The following is an 18,589-nucleotide window of genomic DNA, read 5'->3' as shown; positions in this document are numbered from 1 at the left end:
ACAGAGTGGAGTAGGTGGCCTCTAGTTTTGGCACTTTCGTATAGAAGCTTTAAGCGTGGGATCAAACTGGCCTCAACAGCAGAGTAAAGCTGAACGGGTAGGCCATCAGACCCTGGGACCTTGCCTTTGTCGGCGGCTTTCGACAGTCTCCCTGGCGTGCATGCTTCAGCGTCTGCAGGAAGTGAGAGTTGTGGGAAAGGCCTTGCAGCTTCTCCACTCTCATGTCAGGGAGAACAAACCTAGTTAGCTGCGGTGGTTTCAGAGCTATTGCCTTCAGCCTTCCATGTGACGTTCCCCAGGGTTCTTCCGTGAGCCCCACTCTTTTTAACATTTATGTAACCCCTCTGGCCGAGCTGGTGAGATCATTTGGGTTCCAGGTGCTTTCCTATGCGGATTACACGCAAATCATTGTTTTGCAGCGTAAATCTTTCTGGATTCACTATGCTGTGAATTATCCCGCCATCTTGTGGTTGGGTCCGTAATCGTAATATATATATATATATATATATATATATATATATATATTTTTTTTTTTTTTTCCGTGGCCCAGGTGGGCATGATGTCCCACCATTTGGTGTCCTTTGTGACGTTGACGCGCTTCCTGCGGAAGCTTCCACCTGTGGTCGCCATCTTCAGATTCTTTTTTCCGCCGTTGGGTCTGGATCGTTAACTAAGAGTTTTGGAAGAGGAATCAAGGAAAATCAAAGTAGCAAGTTTTCAACTTCACCGGACTACAGGTCAGGCAACCAAAACCTCGACGTTCAACGGAGGATGCGCTCGCAGGGCGCACCCTGAGTGCGGGGATGGACAAAACACCATCCAAGTTTTGCACCAATTGCCACCACAAGTACGACCAGAAGGATCAGCATCCAGTCTTCAACCTCTGCCTGCCGTTCGACCACAGCAGCGAGGACTGCAATGCCTGCTCGGCGTTTACACCGAAGACCCTCAGAGTAAGGGAGAGGCAGAGAATGGCGAACCCCAACATGCAAGGCCAGGGGCCACCATCGCTCCGAGACTTGGGTCTCTCCAGTGGAGAGGACAACATCGCCGAAGGACCAGAAGAGGTCTTCGAGGTCCATAAGAAGACGTAAAAGGAGGTAAGGGAGTCGTCGACCCCCCCCTAAACACCCAGGCGACACTCGAAAGGGTGAAGCAAGAGCCCAGAGCGACACTCACAGAAGTGAAGCGAAGTCCTCGAAGGGAGCTCTGCCGTCAAAACACTCGCCGAAAGCAACAGCTGCCAGGGACCGTCAACGAGTGGATCCTTCAAAAGGACTCCCAATCGGCGAAAGTCCTAGACACAAAGTTTTTCGAAGGTTGCCCTCGAAAAGGACACCTCGGCGCCGAGAAACGAAGGGCAGACTTCGTCGTCGACGGCCACGAAAAGAAGCGCTCCAGCCCTCAACGCCAAACACGCCACTGAAATGAAATGAAATGAGGATTTATAGAGCGCGATAGCTACCCTGAGGCGTCCTAGCGCTGGCAGACAGGTGTGTGACGGAAAATTAAAATTAATCAGTTTTGTTAAAAAGCAGAGTTTTCAACTGTTTACGAAAGGGAAGCAAATTGGGTTCGGATCGGAGATGAAGAGGCAGGGCGTTCCATAGTTTGGCCGAATTGTAGGAGAACGATCGGCCTCCACATCTAACTCTTGTGATCCTGGGGATAGTGGCAAGGAAAGAGGAAGTAGATCTGAGGTGTCTGTTTGGTATATAGGGAGTAGCCAGTGGATGATTTATGGGGGCACCGGCTTTCCAGTAGGCTCGATGAAAGATGCATAGGCTCTTAAATTCAATTCTTTGCTTCACTGGAAGCCAGTGAAGGTCTTTCAATCCGGGTTTAATTGAGAGTCGGCGGGGGGTCTGGAGGAGAGTGCGGGCTGCGCAAGTTTGTATGACCTGGAGTTTGTGTAGAGTGGCCTGAGGGGCTCCCAGGTAGAGGGCATTCCCAAAGTCGAGGCGAGACAAGATCAGACCTTGGATGATGGTCTGTCTTGCCTGAAAAGGTAGTAGAGGGAGAATTTTCCGAATGAGCCTGAGCAGGCCAAAACACGTAGCTGAGAGTTTGGTTGCTTGGCTGCTAAAGCTAAGAGACTTGTCGAGCCAGATGCCAAGGCTTTTAATGGAGTCCTTGTTTAAGGGGGCGGTCCCAAGGCAAGTGGGCCATAGGTGGTCGATGGTTGGGCTGGGGGGGTTACCCAGGAGCATTAGCTCGGTCTTGTCTCCGTTCAATTTGAGACAAGATGATGTCATCCATAGATGCACTGCTTCCAGACAATCTCTCATATGATTGGGAGAGGAGTGAGGATGGTTGAGGGCTACGACTAGCTGAGTGTCGTCTGCATATGTAATTATTTTTATTCCGAAGGGGCGTACAATCTCAGCTAGGAGGCTCATGTACACGTTAAAAAGTGTAGGGCTCAGAGAAGAGCCCTGTGGCACTCCGCACCCGAGCGGCCTGCTAGGGGAGATGGTTTCACCCTCAAAGACCCTGAATGAACGGCCTGATAAGGAGTTGAGCCAGTCCAGGGCATTCTCGGAGATTCCTAGGTTCGCGAGTCTTTGCAGTAAGATGGTGTGATTTACAGTGTCAAAGGCAGCACTTAGGTCAAGGAGGATGATGGCGGCAGATCCTCCTTGGTCCATGATCTTCCTTGCCTCTTCTGTGACTGCAATGAGGGCGGTCTCGGTCCCATACATGGGGCGGAATCCCGTCTGGGAGGGATCGAGTAAATGGTTGTTTTCCAGGAATTCAACCAGAGTGCTGTTGACGTGTTTGTCAAGGATCTTGCTTAGCCATGGTAGTAAAGAGATTGGCCGATAGTTCGCTGGATTATCTGGGTCCAGGTTGGATTTTTTAAGGAGGGCTTTCACCATAGCCTGCTTCCAGGGGGGTGGAACAGTCCCGGTGGTCAGCGAGGCATTAAGTAGATTGAGAGTGGTTGGTAAAATATGATTGATTACTGTCAGCAAGTTGCATGGGGGTGCTGGGTCGTTGGGGGAGCCGGATTTGACCTGACGCATGATAGTTTCAAGCGAGGTGGAGTCAAGAGGTGGAAGGTTCCTGAGAGTTAGTGAGGTACAGGATTCCGGCTCACCATGCTTGGCGGGTGGAATGGGGGGTTGAATGGGGGGGAAGGAGGTGTAGATGGTTTGTATTTTTTGGAAGAAGAAGTCAGCCAGGTTGTTACAGCGGGTTTGTGAGTTGAGGGGGTTGGGGGGTTTGTCCGGCAGTTTAAGGAGGGTTTTCGCGATTTTGTATAGTTCCTTTGCTTTGGAAGTGGCTGTGTTGATTCTGTTTTCAAAGAACGTTGCCTGAGCGGTGTGGATTTCATTTTTATATGATTTTATTGCGACTCTGTAAGCTGTTTTCGCAGAGGAACAGTAGTCTATTCGCCACTTCCTTTCAAGTTTTTTACAGAGGCGTTTCTTTTCCCGTAGGTCGGGGGAGTACCAGGGGGCCGTTCGGGTGTTACGTTTAGACTCCGTGCGTTTTAAGGGGAGCACGGCATTGAGTGAGTTCGAAATCCATTTGTTATAGTTTTCATTGGCTAGGATAGGGTCAGGTGTGTAGGGTGGTGTGTAGGCCTCGAGACTTGTTACCCAGTCAGATTGGGAGAGTTTTGGCCAGTTGCGTTTCATGCGGGCAACTGTGATGGGGGAAGAGTTTGACCAGGAGAAGGGAATGAGAAAATGATCTGTCCAGGGCAAAGGGAGAGGGGGGCTTACTAATAGCCCTGTAGAATTGCTGAAGATGGGATCCAGAAGATGCCCTTTGGAGTGGGTAGGTTTTTGCACTAGCTGCTTGAGCTGAAGCGCAGCGAGGCTAGTGGACAGTTCTGAAGCGGTGTGATCGGTAACATCGTCAAAATGGATGTTTAGATCTCCGAGGAGGGTGAAATTGGATGAATTACATGCCATGTTAGCTAAGGTGTGAGGCAGGGAGTAAAGAAATTGACCCACGGGCCCTGGTGGTCGATAGATTAGTGTCCCCGTGAACGTGCTTGTTGGTGAGAAGTCAATGGAGAAGGAGAGGCTTTCGCAGTCAGGTATAGGGTTGGGTAAGCTGCGGCACCCAAAGGAGTCTTTATATATGACTGCTAGGCCACCACCTCTTCCTGAAATACGGTCTTCACGTAGGATTTGGTAACCTAGGGGTAGAGCCTTGATAAGGTCGGGTTCAGAATCGGAGTGAAGCCAGGTCTCAGTTAGGAACAGGATGTCTGGTTGGAGTTCTTCCAGAAGCATAGATGTCTCTAGAGTGTGCTTGGGGAGTGATCTGCAGTTAAGGAGGAACATGTTTCGCCGTAGGATTTTAGTAGGTGGGTCGCGGAGAGGTAGAAATCCACAGTGTGGGCAGACTGTGAATTTGCATGCCGGATTCCAAGTGGAGAGGCAGACAGGGAGTCCCGGTACTCTCAGTTTCAATAAAGTGTTGTGGCTGTAGCTTCTGATGTGAGTGGGTATCCGAGCAGGGGTTAGCGCCCCAGGCCCCGAACGGCCGCGGACGGGCGCAGACTGGCTTGCCTTTGGCGCGCCTTCGGCGCGCCGTCGGCGCGCCCGCTGCGCGCGTCCGCTGCGCGTGGTGTATGGCATTCAGCTTTTATGCAAGTGGGTGTCAGGGAAACCGGATGTGACGTTGCGCTCTCCTCCCCACTAGCCCGGATGTAATTAAGACCGCGTCTCCCTCCACATCAATCGGGATGATTTTCCCGTGGTGGACCGGGGAGAATGCGGGTATCGGGTGTCCGAGGGTGCAGGAGTGCGGGTAAGAGGCTGAGTGAAGTTCAAACAATTTTACAGTTCAGTTTAAAATGAAATTATTTCGGCGATTTTAAAATTAGCAACAACATACAGCAAGTGCACAGAGGAAGGTACCGTGAGTACTGTTTTGTTAAGATTCAGTCACAGCGCGCGTCCGCTGCGCGTGGTGTATGGCATTCAGCTTTTATGCAAGTGGGTGTCAGGGAAACCGGATGTGACGTTGCGCTCTCCTCCCCACTAGCCCGGATGTAATTAAGACCGCGTCTCCCTCCACATCAATCGGGATGATTTTCCCGTGGTGGACCGGGGAGAATGCGGGTATCGGGTGTCCGAGGGTGCAGGAGTGCGGGTAAGAGGCTGAGTGAAGTTCAAACAATTTTACAGTTCAGTTTAAAATGAAATTATTTCGGCGATTTTAAAATTAGCAACAACATACAGCAAGTGCACAGAGGAAGGTACCGTGAGTACTGTTTTGTTAAGATTCAGTCACAGCGCGTCTCCACTGAGATGGAGATGAAGAAGAGGAGGCTCAAGGCCAAAATGGCGAGCATCCTTCAACGGAAAAAGGACTTCTACGAGAAGATAAGCCAATACACCATTCCGCCAAAGCCCGCGGTCGAAGGAGACGACTAGGACGTGGAACTGCCGAAACCCCCGAACCAGTCGAGGAAATCTGGGACAAACACTACTATTTCGAGGGAGAAGGTGACAAAGACCTTCAATCCTACTCGACACCCTCGGAGGCGCAAGACATGGATTGGCAAGATCTCGACACAGAATCGCCAGAAGAGGGGGTAGACACGTACCTTTCGAGGTCCTCGCCGCCAGACGACATAGGGGTCTACAACATGGTCGTGCAGAAGGCTGCCCAGACTTATGGGGTGAAAATGGAGGAAGAGCAACCGAAATCATGTTTCCTCCTGGAAACCCTACTGCCACAACAAACTAAGAGGAAATTCCTGCCCATGCTCACGAGTGTGCTGGATCAGGGAAGAGAGGCCTTTAAGGAGCCTGCAACATGCAAGGCAGGGACCCCCAGGACTGAAAAGAAATACAAACCTTCACAGGTCCCTGCATACATCCAAGGTTCAGTGCCAGCCAACTCCATTATTGCAGCAACGGCTAGGAAGAGGGCCAATGTTTTGCAGTTGGTTGCAGAGAAATTAAACCAGTACATGGCAAGCATTATCTGCTGGATGAAGGGTAACTTCCTAAAGATTATTGCTGACAAGACCGAGATTGTGGGATTTGGCTCGCAGAATTCCATCTGGTCGAATGCCTGGTGACCGGCAGACTGTGGTCCCCTTCCTGTCCCGGTTAGGACAGCTAAAAATCTTTCGACGAGGGTCTGCCCTTGGATGCTCAGGTCAGCCGTACTGTTAGCATCTGTTTCGGTATCTTAAAAATCCTTAGAAAGGTGCTACCATATATTCCGTCTGAAGTACATCGATCCATCATCATTGCACTAGTCATTTCCCTGCTTAATTACTGCAATGCTCTGTATCTTAACATCAATGCGTCTTCTCTTAACAAACTTCAGGTTGTTCAGAACGCAGCAGCCAGACTGATCCTTAACATTCCGAAGGACCAATCAGCCAGGGAGGGGATTTGTGCCTTGCACTGGCTTCCTATTAGGAAGTTCATCTCCTTCAGGGTCCTAAGCACGGTATATAAAGCCTTGCACAGTAAAGGCTCGTTGCAGCTGAAAACCATGTTCCAATGGTACACCCCGGGAGGACCCTGATATCCTCATTCCAGAAAAAATGTATCTCACTAAGATACCGCAGGACCAGATGGGGTGGTCGCTCCTTCTTGGTTGTGGCTGCCAGACTATGGAACTCTCTGCCTTCCCCCATTTCCAACACAATCTTTCGTCTTCTCTCCACTCCTCCGTTGGCCCAGCGCCTTGGCACCCTCTGGTAAAAGTGCGCTTTATCAATTTTATCCTATCGTTTGGGAAGGTAAGACAGTCTGTCAAATTTCTTGTTCAGATATTAGGGCCTCCATAACCTCTCTGTAGCCTGGGGATAATTGAGGTAGGGAAGCCTCAGTCACAAAAGTATCTGGTCTCTCCCCATCAAGATCTGTGTCACTCATAAAATGTGGTGTAAAACCATCAGAATAACTTGGTTTTTTTTATTTATACATTCTCTCTCCCCCCCCCCCCCCCCCCTCCCTGTGGACTAGAACACCACAATATTTGCACATGAAGTTTGCTGTAATGACCTTGTTACGTAAACAGAGGAGCCGAGCAAGGAGCTTACCTGCCCTATCGGCCTCTTCATGGTACCTCAGTGTGCACGCTGCTGCGTTCACATGTCAGACATTTCAGAAGATCTGTGTGATACTTCACTCTTGTAGAAGGGCCTCCATCCTCCATCCGAGAGCGGTCGAAAGTGGATTCCATTTCTAATGATGCTTTGTCGTGTCCCGATCAACTCTTTTATACTCTAGCATCTAATTACAAACTTAAAGGCCTCCCATTCCGGTGGCGGCAGAGTTCTTGTTTTTTGAGTTGTAATGGGCAATTGTTTCCTTCATAGTTTCTTTGAATACTGTATCCTCTAGCTATTGCAGTTACATTTGCCAGCTCTACCCCCAATGGGCTGTGATCCATAAATGTTTTTGCCTGGTATGGGGTGTGGTAGATGTATGTTTAAGTCTCCCAGAGCATACCACTCGATCTGATTTAATGTGGAGTTTGTCAGATGAATAATAGTAATTCCTGTGTTGCCCATTATGAATACGCCAAGGGCCTCCAGGTCATAGGAATGGAGCCATGTCAGACTAACAGGGAAGGTTGGGGTGGCAGGAGAGCAAAGAAGGTGGATTCAGTCCTGGGAACTCTCAGGTTGTCAGCAGTTTTAGGTGGATCCATGGGAGCCAAGAGCACTGAGTCTGCGGAGTCCGATGTTGTGGAGAATTCCTCTGCTGCTACGGAGGAAAGGTACGAGGGAGGTTCACACATTTGCTACTGCAGAGGGGCCGAGCCTGCAGATCACAGGTTAGTTTACAGTAGGTCATATAGGTGCTCAACCCTGGACCAAGCCGCCTCTGGGGACGTTGAAAAGTGGATGTTTTGGTTCTCCTCTTCAGAAAATGGGATAGACGGAGCTACGCCAAGGCACAGCCTCCACAATCGATCAACAAAACACAGCAAGTGTGATGGCTGGAGATATAAAGCCCAATTTTTGTGTCTATATAAAGGATGTTCCGATTAGGGGCTCGAAGGAACAGCTATCCAGAGTACCAATTGTGTTGTAGGAGGAGTTACAATGGTCCCACCATCCGTCATAAGCCGACATGTTTCTGCCCCTACATTTGCCAGTAGTGGTTAGGGGCATTCTTCAGAGCAGATGACAATCCCTATCTCTATAAATCATGCTAAGACAGTGACTAAGAAGAATATTTATTTTATTTATAAAGTTTTATATAGCGCGAACATGACCCACGGGGGGTATCAGAGCGCTTTACAATATACAGTTGTTGAGCTTTAGATGGTTGAGGTAATCTACATAGATTCAGTATTCACCATTCAGTACAAGAGAGATCAATAGGAGTATATGGGTGGCATAGGAGACCAGTAGTTATTCAGGAATGATCCACGAGGGAATCGGAGCACTTTATAGTACACAGGTTTTTATATATTGGGTGGTTGAGAAAGTATACATATATTCGTCATTCAGTACAAAAGAGGTACAGTGTAGTATAAGGGTAGCATAGGAGACTGGTAGTCATCATAGAGTTTAAACTCCTAGGATGTGAATTTGTTCATTAGGAGCAGTTTTACTTCTTTTTTGTAGGAGGTAAAGGAAGTGATTCCGTGAACCCCTGGAGGTAGGGAGTTCCAGATCTTCGGAGCGATCACTGAAAATGCTCTGCAACCAGTTCTCTTTTTGTGGAAGGATTGTGGTTTCAGTAGTAATGAACTCGCACTATGCAATAGTCTGCATCCTCCTGATCGCTCAAGCTTTCGTGCTACGTAGCTGGGGGTTTAGCTATGCAGGGCTTTGTGGGTCATGCAGGCGATCTTTAGTTGTATCCTTGCCTCGTAGGGTAGCCAGTTCAGATCTTTCAAGATCGGAGAAATGTGGTTATTTCTTTTAGTTCCTGAGACCGGTCTGGCCGCAGTTTAAGTGAAGCCCTCACCGGGGCCAGCTTGTATTTGGGGAGGTCGCATAGAGTGGTGCTTCCATAGTGCAATATTGGTAACACTAAGGCCTGTGCTGCTGTTTTTAAGTCGTTCTGTGGGAGGAAGGGTTTAAGTTACCTTAGTATGCTCATCCGATGATTAGCTCCCTTGGTGGCAATCTTGATTTGCGCCTGCATGTTCGAGTGTTTGTCTATGGTGACTCCCAAAGATTTCGCGGAGTCCATGATGGGGGGGGGGGGGGGAGGAGCACAATCAAAGGAAGTTAGATGCTTCAACCATAAGGCTATCTTGGGTTTGTGATTGGGAGGGGAGATGAGAAGGAATTCCATTTTTTTTTTTTTGTAAAGCGTGAGGTGGTTGTCGGTGAGCCAACTTTGAGTATTTTGTAGAATAGCTTTGTGGGAGATGAAGTCTTCTGGTTGGGAGATTTTCATATACAGTTGAGTGTCGTCTGCATGTAGGTGATCTAGAATATTCGCAGAGTTCAGTGCGTTTGCCAGGGGTTCCATGAGTAAATTGAAGAGGATGGGTGATGGTGCAGAGCCCTGTGGAACCCCTGTGGTGACCATGGAGGGTTGAGAGGTTGAGTGCTTCGTCTTCATTCTTTGTGTTCTGTTATTTAGGAAGGAGGTGAACCATTGTAGCACTGAGCAAGTTAGGCCCATCCTTCGTTCCAGTAAGGACAGTAGGTTGTCATGTGTTTGAGGTTAGATTCAGTGCTGTGACCTTGACGGAAGCCGGATTGGTGTTTGTCTAGGAGGTTGTAATTCTCGATGTGGTTGCATAGTTGTATTTGAACAAATTTTTCCAGCAATTTCGCCAAAGTGGGGATGTTGGATATAGGGCGGTAGTTTTTGAGATCAGTGGGGAGGAAGTCGGATTTCTTTAGTATAGGTGTGACCAGCCCTATTTTAAGACAGTCCGGTATGGTCCCTTGTCTCAGAGAGGCGTTTACGATCTTTGCCCATAGGGTAAGAATAGAGGTTTTTTATAATTTTGAATAAAAGAGGTAAGGGGTCCGAGGAGTGATTTGAGGGGTTAAACGTTAGTGTTATAGATTTCTTGTTCAGGGATTGGCGAGAAGGTGTGCCAAGAGGCATTGTTTTGGGGGATTTCTGTCAGAGTATTAAAATGGACCTTGATCTGAGAGTGAGATTTAGCATCAAGGGCCATAGTTTGTGGGAGGGGCTTAGATTGGATGTTGAGTTCAATGTATAGGTGTCAACGTGAGTCCTACCAAGACACATCAGGATAAAGTTCCTAAAATATATTGGAACAAAGCAAGAACAAAAAATATTAAGCGAAATTATTGGATTTACAATTGCCACTCAAGTGGAACATTACAGGCAGGGTGCTAATATTTATCTGTGCAACGACATTAGTGCCACTGCAAACAGGTGTAAACAGTCCGTTGAGTGAAGATCAACCAGGTGAGCAGTAATCCTTGAGACGAGTGAGGAAGCAGCCTAGTGGAGTTTATTCTCCGCTCCATATGGTCTGACCTGCATGGGGTCCCAAGCCCAGCCACAGTAAAATCACCCGACCCCCAAAACCACACCCAAGCAACTGCCATCCACCTCTGCTAGGGGCTCTTCATCCAGTGCGGGGTCGGGGGCAAGTCCAGTATGGCGGGATGGGGGAAGGGGGTGTCATCAGGCAGGAGGTTACAATGGTACCTCAGTGACTAACTGCTGCAATCCGGAACTAAGCATTGGCAAAGCCAATAGATCTCACCTCTGCAAGAGCTATTGGCTTTGCCCATGTGTTTTAGACATGTTGTACACCAGCATGACTGCTGTCTAGCATGGCTAAAAATTAGTGACGTAGAGGAGGGTGGCGTAGAATGGAATGGTGAAGAGCATAGTCTTTTGGAGTGGCATAGAGTGTTGTGTATTGGAGTGGCATAGTGAAGTTTATTATCTGGTCCAGTTGATCTGACCCACCTGGGACCCCAAGCAGTGCCTCCACCCCAAGCAGCGGCCATCTACCTCTCCTAGAGGGCTCTGGGTCCAGTGAGGGAGTCAAGAGCAAGTCCAGTAGGTCAGGGTAGGAGGGGTCTAATCAGGCAGGAGGTTACAATGGTACCTCCGTGCCTAACTGCTGCCATTGGGAATTAAATAAGCATTGGCAAAACCAATGGATATCGTCCCTGCAAATGTGTTTTAGCCATGTGGTTCACCCGCGGGGGTAAAAATTAGTGGCGAAGAGGAGAGTGGTGTAGAGTGGTATGGCGATGAGTGCAGTAGATTTTTGTGGAGTATCATGGAGTGTTGTGTGTTGGAGTGGCATAGAGTGGAGTCTCGTAGAGTAGCTTACAGTAGACTGGTGAAGAGTGCATTGACATACAGTTGAGCAGTGTACAATGCAGCGTCGTAGAATGCTGTGGCATAGATTAGAATGTTGCATGGCAGAGTACAGTGGCAGTGGTGTGTCAGAGTGTAGTGGATGTCACAGAGTAGATTGTTTCATAGAGGAAAATTGCGTAGAGTGGTGCAGGGTAGAGTGCATTGGTGTATAGTATAGTGGCATAGAGTAAAGTGGTGCAGATTGGTGTAGAGTGGTACAGAGTGCATTGGCATAGAGTGGTGCATAGTGCATGGCTTGGAGTGCTGTAAAGTGGAATGGTGCAGAGTAGAATGGAGTATGCATGGTGTGGTAGCACATTGCTGTTACGTACAACACATTTTCCATTGAAATGGCCATCACATTTGCACAGTAAACAGTCATTCCGCATCCATAACCCTGCATGCTGTTACAACGCGGTCGTAACCATGACCGCGTTGTGACCACGCATACCATTACCCCGCAAGTCGTTACGACGACTTGCGGAGGGGGGGGGGGGGGGGGGGTGTTGGATTTAAAATCAAACACCTTCCCTACAGTCCGCACAGACTGGAGTTGGAATAATACGTTTTACTATACCAACGTCCAGCGCCCCCTCCGCAAGTCAACATGCGGGGTAATTGTATGCAGGGAAAAGCGGCATATTCCATTTGCACAGATATACAATTTTTCTAATAAAACTATACAGCACACCCAACGATAATGTGTGGAAATGGCATCACCTAGAGTATTGATTTGTTGTGATCATATTAAAGAATTTGTTTCCAACACAGTTAAAATTAACAAAACATGAGCGTAATTTATGCTTTCCTAATTCTGATCTATCTTCTTTGACTGCAGTAGGTAACCTGCACTTAGCATTATGAGATTTGTAGATTACATTTTTCTATTGCAAATGTTATCTTACATTTTCTAGCATTCAAAGTTCTGTGAGTTAAAAATTAAAATGAGTGATCTTGAAAGATGACATGCAGCTTCTCAGCAGCTGGTGGTGACAAAATGGAGGTTTATGTATATGTATAGATATTCTTCAGATGAATGGGCCAGGTCTGTTCACAGCAGGGATGGGTCCAGAAGGCCTAACGTTGGTAATATTGGGCACCGCTTCACCTGTAATGCAGGCTCTCTGTAGAAGCATTTGGGAGTACGGTATAGTTTGTAATGCATGTGAAGTCCATAATCCGTTTGCCTATTTGTAAAGTCCTATTGTGTGAAAAGAGCAGGGACCTGCACCACCCACCTCTTTTGTTCGTTGGCCGAGTACATGGTGCAGTTTGTGTAAAGTGTGCATTTTTGTTGCCCCTGCTATCAATAGCTTTTCTACAATCTTCTTTTTTTTTTTTTTTTTTTAAAGCTTTCGAAGCTTATCTAATTGCTTTGTATTTCTCACTGTTATCGACTAATGGAAGTTTTGTGCCCATTTGAATCTTCTTCTGTGGGATACCCTCTCACCTGAACTGCCTTGAAGCTATTGGGCTTCAGTATCTCTATAAGGTAATTAATTAATTGTTTAAGGTTGGCTCCTCCTGTTCTGTTCACATTCGCTGAGCTCCCTTACTGCCTCTGTGCCCAGAGTTTCTCCAGAGTTCTTTATAGGCTCTTAGCTCCTCACTCGGCATGTGCCCCAAGCACCACGCGGTGGGAGTGGGTCCCCAAGTCTGGCAAGAAGCACCATGGGGGTGCTGCTGTTCTCAAACAATAGTAATTGGTTATATAGAGTGCTAGCTATGTGTGCGTTTTGCCATTTTAGAAGAGCTCTAACATGCAGGGGCCCTTTTAACTGACTCCACTACAGGATGAAAAACTGATTTGTGCCTCCTAGAATTTCAACTTCTGGAATGCAGGTTTCAGACACTCCTGCAAACTGAGCCCTAAACTGACTGAGCTATCTAACCGGCTCTGAAGATGGTGCCCTTAATTGGGCTCATATGTGGAGTCCCATCACCTTTGGGGTTCTGTTCTAGTGTGTTCTCTGCTGAGATGTCTCAGATGATAGAGCAGAGAACTTTCATTTCCGACAGCTCAGAACGTTACAACTGTACAAATAAGGTGATCCATTTGATGTTATTTGACTAGTTACAACAGGGGGAAAAATAGACATCACGACTGAATTTTAGGACAAGAAGTCAGTAGTTATTGTTCAAACCACCGCTCAAATCTTCTGTTCCTATTCACATGTAAATCATTCATGTTAATTTTCCAGCCGCTTTTTCAACATCACTAAATCCCTTTTATTGATTGTGTCTACCGCATTCTACCAATCTTGATAGAGGAGTTGTAGATGGTTGTTTTGTTTCCATCATAACTTAGCCTGTTGTGTTTTTCTTGTTGTTTTTTTGAAAAGTTAATGGAGCAGGGTGCATTGGTGTTGATTGAGACAGATTAAATTGAAATTACTTGGCACAGAATACTATATTTATTTATTTATTTTTTTTAACTGTCCCAACTTTAGATCCCATCCCAGAGCCTTTAATAACTCCAAATGAATTTAGCAATTTAAGCCTTTACAAACTAACTATTTGCAACAAACTCCGCCAACCATTAAAAGTGCTTCAGTAAAGGTTATTGGGAGCTGAACGCAGCGCCTGAGATGTTGCTGGGCCGGTCTCTCTTGTGGTATTTGCCCCAGTAGGTCATTGCCTCTGGCTGTGTGCCAGGCAACCAGGTCATACCCTAATCACATGAGATGTTACTGGCGGAACCACTGTACATCCCAGCGCAGCGTGCTTTCTTAAACTCCTGCCTGCATCTGCTGCTTCTTACGGGGTGATGTCAGTAAAATACAACACTGGTGAATGCTAGAGCATATCTTCCTGCCCCCCCCTCCAATACCCTTGACCATGGGCTGGTTGGTTAATTGACTCCAGTATTGTAAATTTTACCCTGAAACTTTTTTAAAAACATGTTTGTACTCTGAGGTAATTGAATCGCCTTCTTCCCAGGTCTAGGAGTATCTATTTTTCTTTTTACTAGCCAACACTCTTGCTACTTGTTGGTTCTTTCAAGAGCCAACTATAAAAGACGTTTTTCTGCTGTTGCTGGCGCTTTACTACCCGTCTGGGCATTCAGAAGATGTCTTCACACTGGAGCTGGAGGTGTGAGTATAAGTCGTGCCCTGTTTAGATATCGGAGCATATTTTTCAGCTATGCCATATTGTATCTAATTAGCTTGGCCTTAACAAAGGTGAACCTTGTTTATGTGCATTTGTAAAAAATGTTTAAATATGGTTTCGCGTTGATTGATGGGTGTGAGTTTAGGGTTCTTTGTTTGGGATCTGTAGGTTTTATGTTCAAGGGCTAGGCAGCATGATCTGTAGGTGAATTATTATTTTAGTGATAGTCGGCGTAGACTATTTCACTGTACTTCTGATTTCAGACCAAAGTTTGCAAGTTCAAGATGCTCCTTCTACATTCATGGTTGTGATTTTCCTTGCCTGAGATGTTTTGCCAGGCTATGTTGGGTGACTTTGTAGGGTGAAAATAATCAAATGCTTTATCCAGCCTGCCTAACCACATGAGGGAAAGTGCCATTACTGTAGCAATTGAAGAACACTTTAACCGTAACTTTGGGCACTCGTCTTTTGCAGGCAACGTTGGCAACCGTGAATGTTCAGGCACTTCCTGACAAAGGGCAGCGGTTACTGAAGCAAGTGAAAGATTTGGAGGATGCGCTTGGTGCTCTCAACCTCTCCACGCCGGAGAACCCGGAGACAGGTAATGTATGCAAGTACTGTTTTTTCTTTTTATGTGTCAAACTACAAAGACCCCCAAACACCCTTAGGATTACTCCTAATACCACTGGTATCTGGCCCTTAAATGGAACCCCAAAACTGCATAAATTAGCAACTGGAAGGGCTTGATCGAATGTGAACTACTCTTAATTACTCTGGTCGGATGCTATTCTCTTTGTAGCTTTACAGACAGGGACCACCTTGTGTGCCTCAAGTCTTGGGTACAGCCGCCGTAGGGACAGTGCAGCTCGAACTGCTAGTCACCTCTCCTCTGAACCGTTACTCCAAAAAACTATCAGACTGGTTAGTGTTTGGCTTCACAAAGGGATGCTGAACCTCTTTGATCCAGGCATACACATCCCACTCAGGGACACTAACTAGCATGCATGTGATGGGTAGACACGATTTATTCTCTCTGAACCAGTGGTAATCTGTGCAAATTTATCTGCATAGCATTTAGCTTGTCTGTATCCCTAGAGAAGGAGGGGCACCATATGAACACCCTTTTTAGCTAATAAAAATTGATAAGCCATCAAAAGCAATGTGTGTTTTCAGAATGGCCTCTGCTTGTTCCCATCTCACCAATAGCATGCCTGATGATCCGATTCTAGATTAGCCAAGTGGAGTGCATTGTATCTGGTCATGACAAAAAAAGAACACCACCAAGCTATGCCCACTAGTGGGTTTTGGAAGTATACAAAAGGTGGTGGATGGAATGCTTGAATTAATCTCAGCCTTGGGTAATTATTCGGGCCGCATCCCAATTCGTCATTTTGCATACCATGCCTCCTCAGTTTGAACCCAGCTATATGCAAATCAGTCTTGACCGTGCTCCAATGGGAACAGTCCAATATGAACTGTCAAACCAGGCCCTCCCTCAAATGGAACACAAGCAACCCAGGATCAGTTTCACCCGTGTTAATGGCTCATCAGCGGATATATCTGGGTTCCAGTGACAGTGTGCCAAGGGCCCACGTCTGGGCATACCTGTCTTATTAGGGCGACATATATAAAAGTATACAAAAGGTGATGAATGAAATGCTTGAATTAATCTCAGACGTTGGTACTTACTAGGGCCACATCCCAATCATCATCATTTTGTACACTATGCCACCTCAGTTTGGACCCAGCTATATGGAAATCAGTCCTGATCCTGCTCTAATAGGAACAGTTCAGCCCAAATGACCCTCCCTGAACCGGAACCCAAGCAATCCAGGGTCAGTTTCGCCTTAGTAAAACTGGTGGGTTTTGAACAACTGGTAAGACTGTCTCTATCACCCAAAAAACATTGCTGAAATAGGTGCAAAGGTAAAAAAAATATCATTTCCCAGAGCGCTGTTTTATCAGGATCTCAGCCTTGCAATCCCACATAGGACCTTAAAATAATATTGCCTGTTCATACACTTCAACCTAATAAAATGTGCTATGATTGTTCAGGCTCTTTTCCTGTATCCTGCCCTGTAGCTAGAAGGAGTTTTTCACAGTGCACTAAGAATCCTCAATAAACTGGCTAAGCTGTCTGCTATTGCACGCCATTGCTTGAGGAGTTGGTCTAAAATAAGTTTCAGGCTCGCTGGCCTTTGAGCTGACTAACGGTCTGTGTGTAATTTTGATAACGATTCATGTTCGCTGCATTGAATGTCATTCTCTTCTTGCAGGAATTGATCTGAAAGAAGTTGCTGCATGTAAGTCTACGCTACCAGAGCCCTGTAATCCCTTCAGCCGGGTCACCGCGATCTACCCAAGCACAATGCCTCTTGCTAAACCGCTCTCTTTTCAGGACCAACAAGCAAGCTCTTTAGGGCTACAGGGCCTCTCATCTGGATCACATCAAAACTACAGTCAGGTGTTTGGAGGTGAGGACCACATGCAAACGTCCAGTGAGTGTGCAGGCAGCCCTGCAGCCGAGTGTATACAAGCAGGGTCTGTAACCTTTTCTGTAATGAGCTATTTATGATCAGTGAAAATCGTCGTGAGCTACTGAAGGACGGGTAACTTGTGCATTGTTACTAGACACCCCTCACCCAGCTTCATGACTTAAAACCTAATGTCCATGGAGTCCGATACTATGGTTTGAACCAAACACTGTGACTAGGGGTACCACGATAGGGCTGCCATGTGCGTCAGTGAGTGCATGGTCTGTGTGGATGTAGGAACATGTTGCGAGTGAATGGGATATATGTGTAGGGGTGACTGAGAGCCTCTGTCATATGTACTTGTGGCACAGGACATCCTTTTAGACATATGTGGCACTGTTACATGTACAAATCAAACCTACAACCATTTTTTTTAAATGGGAGGAATTTAAAGTGCATAAACAAAAATGTTAGTAATAAGTAATCTTTTTCTGCACTTTAAATTTCTCCCATTTAAAGGAATGGCTGTATTTTTCAGTTATCAATATGGCAGTGTGTCTTCCAGCTGGGAGCGAGATGCCTGCTGTATGTAAATGTGACACTTTGAAATGGGAGGAAATTCAACTGAAGAGTTAACTTTGTTCGTATGCATTACATGAAGCTCATTGTTTTAATTTTGTCCGTGGTCTGTGTCTTCACAAACGACTGGCATATCACTCCCAGTGGCCTGTAGACAGGTTGCCATATGTATAACAGGAAAATACAGTCCGTTGTTTAAATGTGAGGAATTTAAAGGGAAGAAACATGCTCCAGAAAACATCAGGACTTAATTGGCTTGATACAAAGTAGAGAGAAACGTTGAGACAATACATTGAGACCATGTTTCTTAGAAACTATTTTCTTCACTTTAAATATCTCCCATTTAAAATAAAATGACTATTTCCCAGTTATAAATATGGTACTGTCTCGTCTCCCAACCATGGAGAGTACGACGCCTGCTCTTTGTAAATGTGACACTCTGGAAAGGGAGAGCATTAAAATCAAGAGTTGGCTCAGCCATTAAGGTAACTCTTCATTTTAATTTTCTCTCATTTAAAAGCATTCAGAAATATCAATTTGTTCTTATGCTCCTATATTGAGCGACTTACTAAAAATTTAAATACCTCGGTGCTTCGGTTCTGAACCTCTGTGACCCACCTGGGTCATAAATCGGAGTGGAGCTCTGGTCATATCGGGCTCTGCTGTCTGCAGCCTAATGATGTAGAAAAAACATATCCTTTCCTTAACTTTAACAAGGAAAACACAACACTTAATTACTGCACTTCTAAGTTAAAAACGAACTCTAGGCTGGGAGTCACTCTGAAGGTTTATGTGAGCTACTGGTAGCTCCATCGACTGGCTGGAGACACCCGGTATACATGTGAGGTGCAATATGCAGTATGTGTACAGACAAGTCTGGTGTATGAAGGCAAAGACTTCTCCAGGTCTGTGGAGGTGAAGAGCCCAGGCAGTGAGTGTGTAGACACAGTACTGCGGCTGACGCTTGGCCGAGGGGACTGTAGGTATACTATACGTGGGGCTGTAAAAATGAAAAAGTACTTCTTCCTACATTCAGCCCCAGTGTTTGGTCACTATGACAACTGACAAACCTATTTCTCAGTGCATCTGGACATCATCCAAACGTCTATTATCGAATCATGAAATTAAGGTGATGTGCTTAGCAAAGAGCTGACTGCCTCT

The 18,589-nt window shown here is 46.4% G+C and overlaps 1 protein-coding gene across 4 annotated transcripts in view; it reads left to right on the top strand.

Moving 5' to 3' along the window:
- Window positions 1-18,589, top strand: part of TTF2 (transcription termination factor 2) — a 186,546-nt gene that overhangs the window by 35,638 nt on the left and 132,319 nt on the right. For all 4 annotated transcript variants that reach the window (XM_085620975.1, XM_085620976.1, XM_085620977.1 and 1 more), the window contains exons 7-8: window positions 14,850-14,976; window positions 16,652-16,849. In XM_085620975.1, coding sequence (XP_085477101.1) covers window positions 14,850-14,976; window positions 16,652-16,849 — 325 coding nt within the window. The remainder of the gene's footprint in view (window positions 1-14,849; window positions 14,977-16,651; window positions 16,850-18,589) is intronic.

The sequence above is a fragment of the Triturus cristatus genome, chromosome 8, assembly GCF_964204655.1.
Source record: "Triturus cristatus chromosome 8, aTriCri1.1, whole genome shotgun sequence".
NCBI classification, from domain to species: domain Eukaryota; kingdom Metazoa; phylum Chordata; class Amphibia; order Caudata; family Salamandridae; genus Triturus; species Triturus cristatus.
Note: the sequence above shows the minus strand (reverse complement) of the source record. Positions and strands in the feature narration are given on the sequence as shown.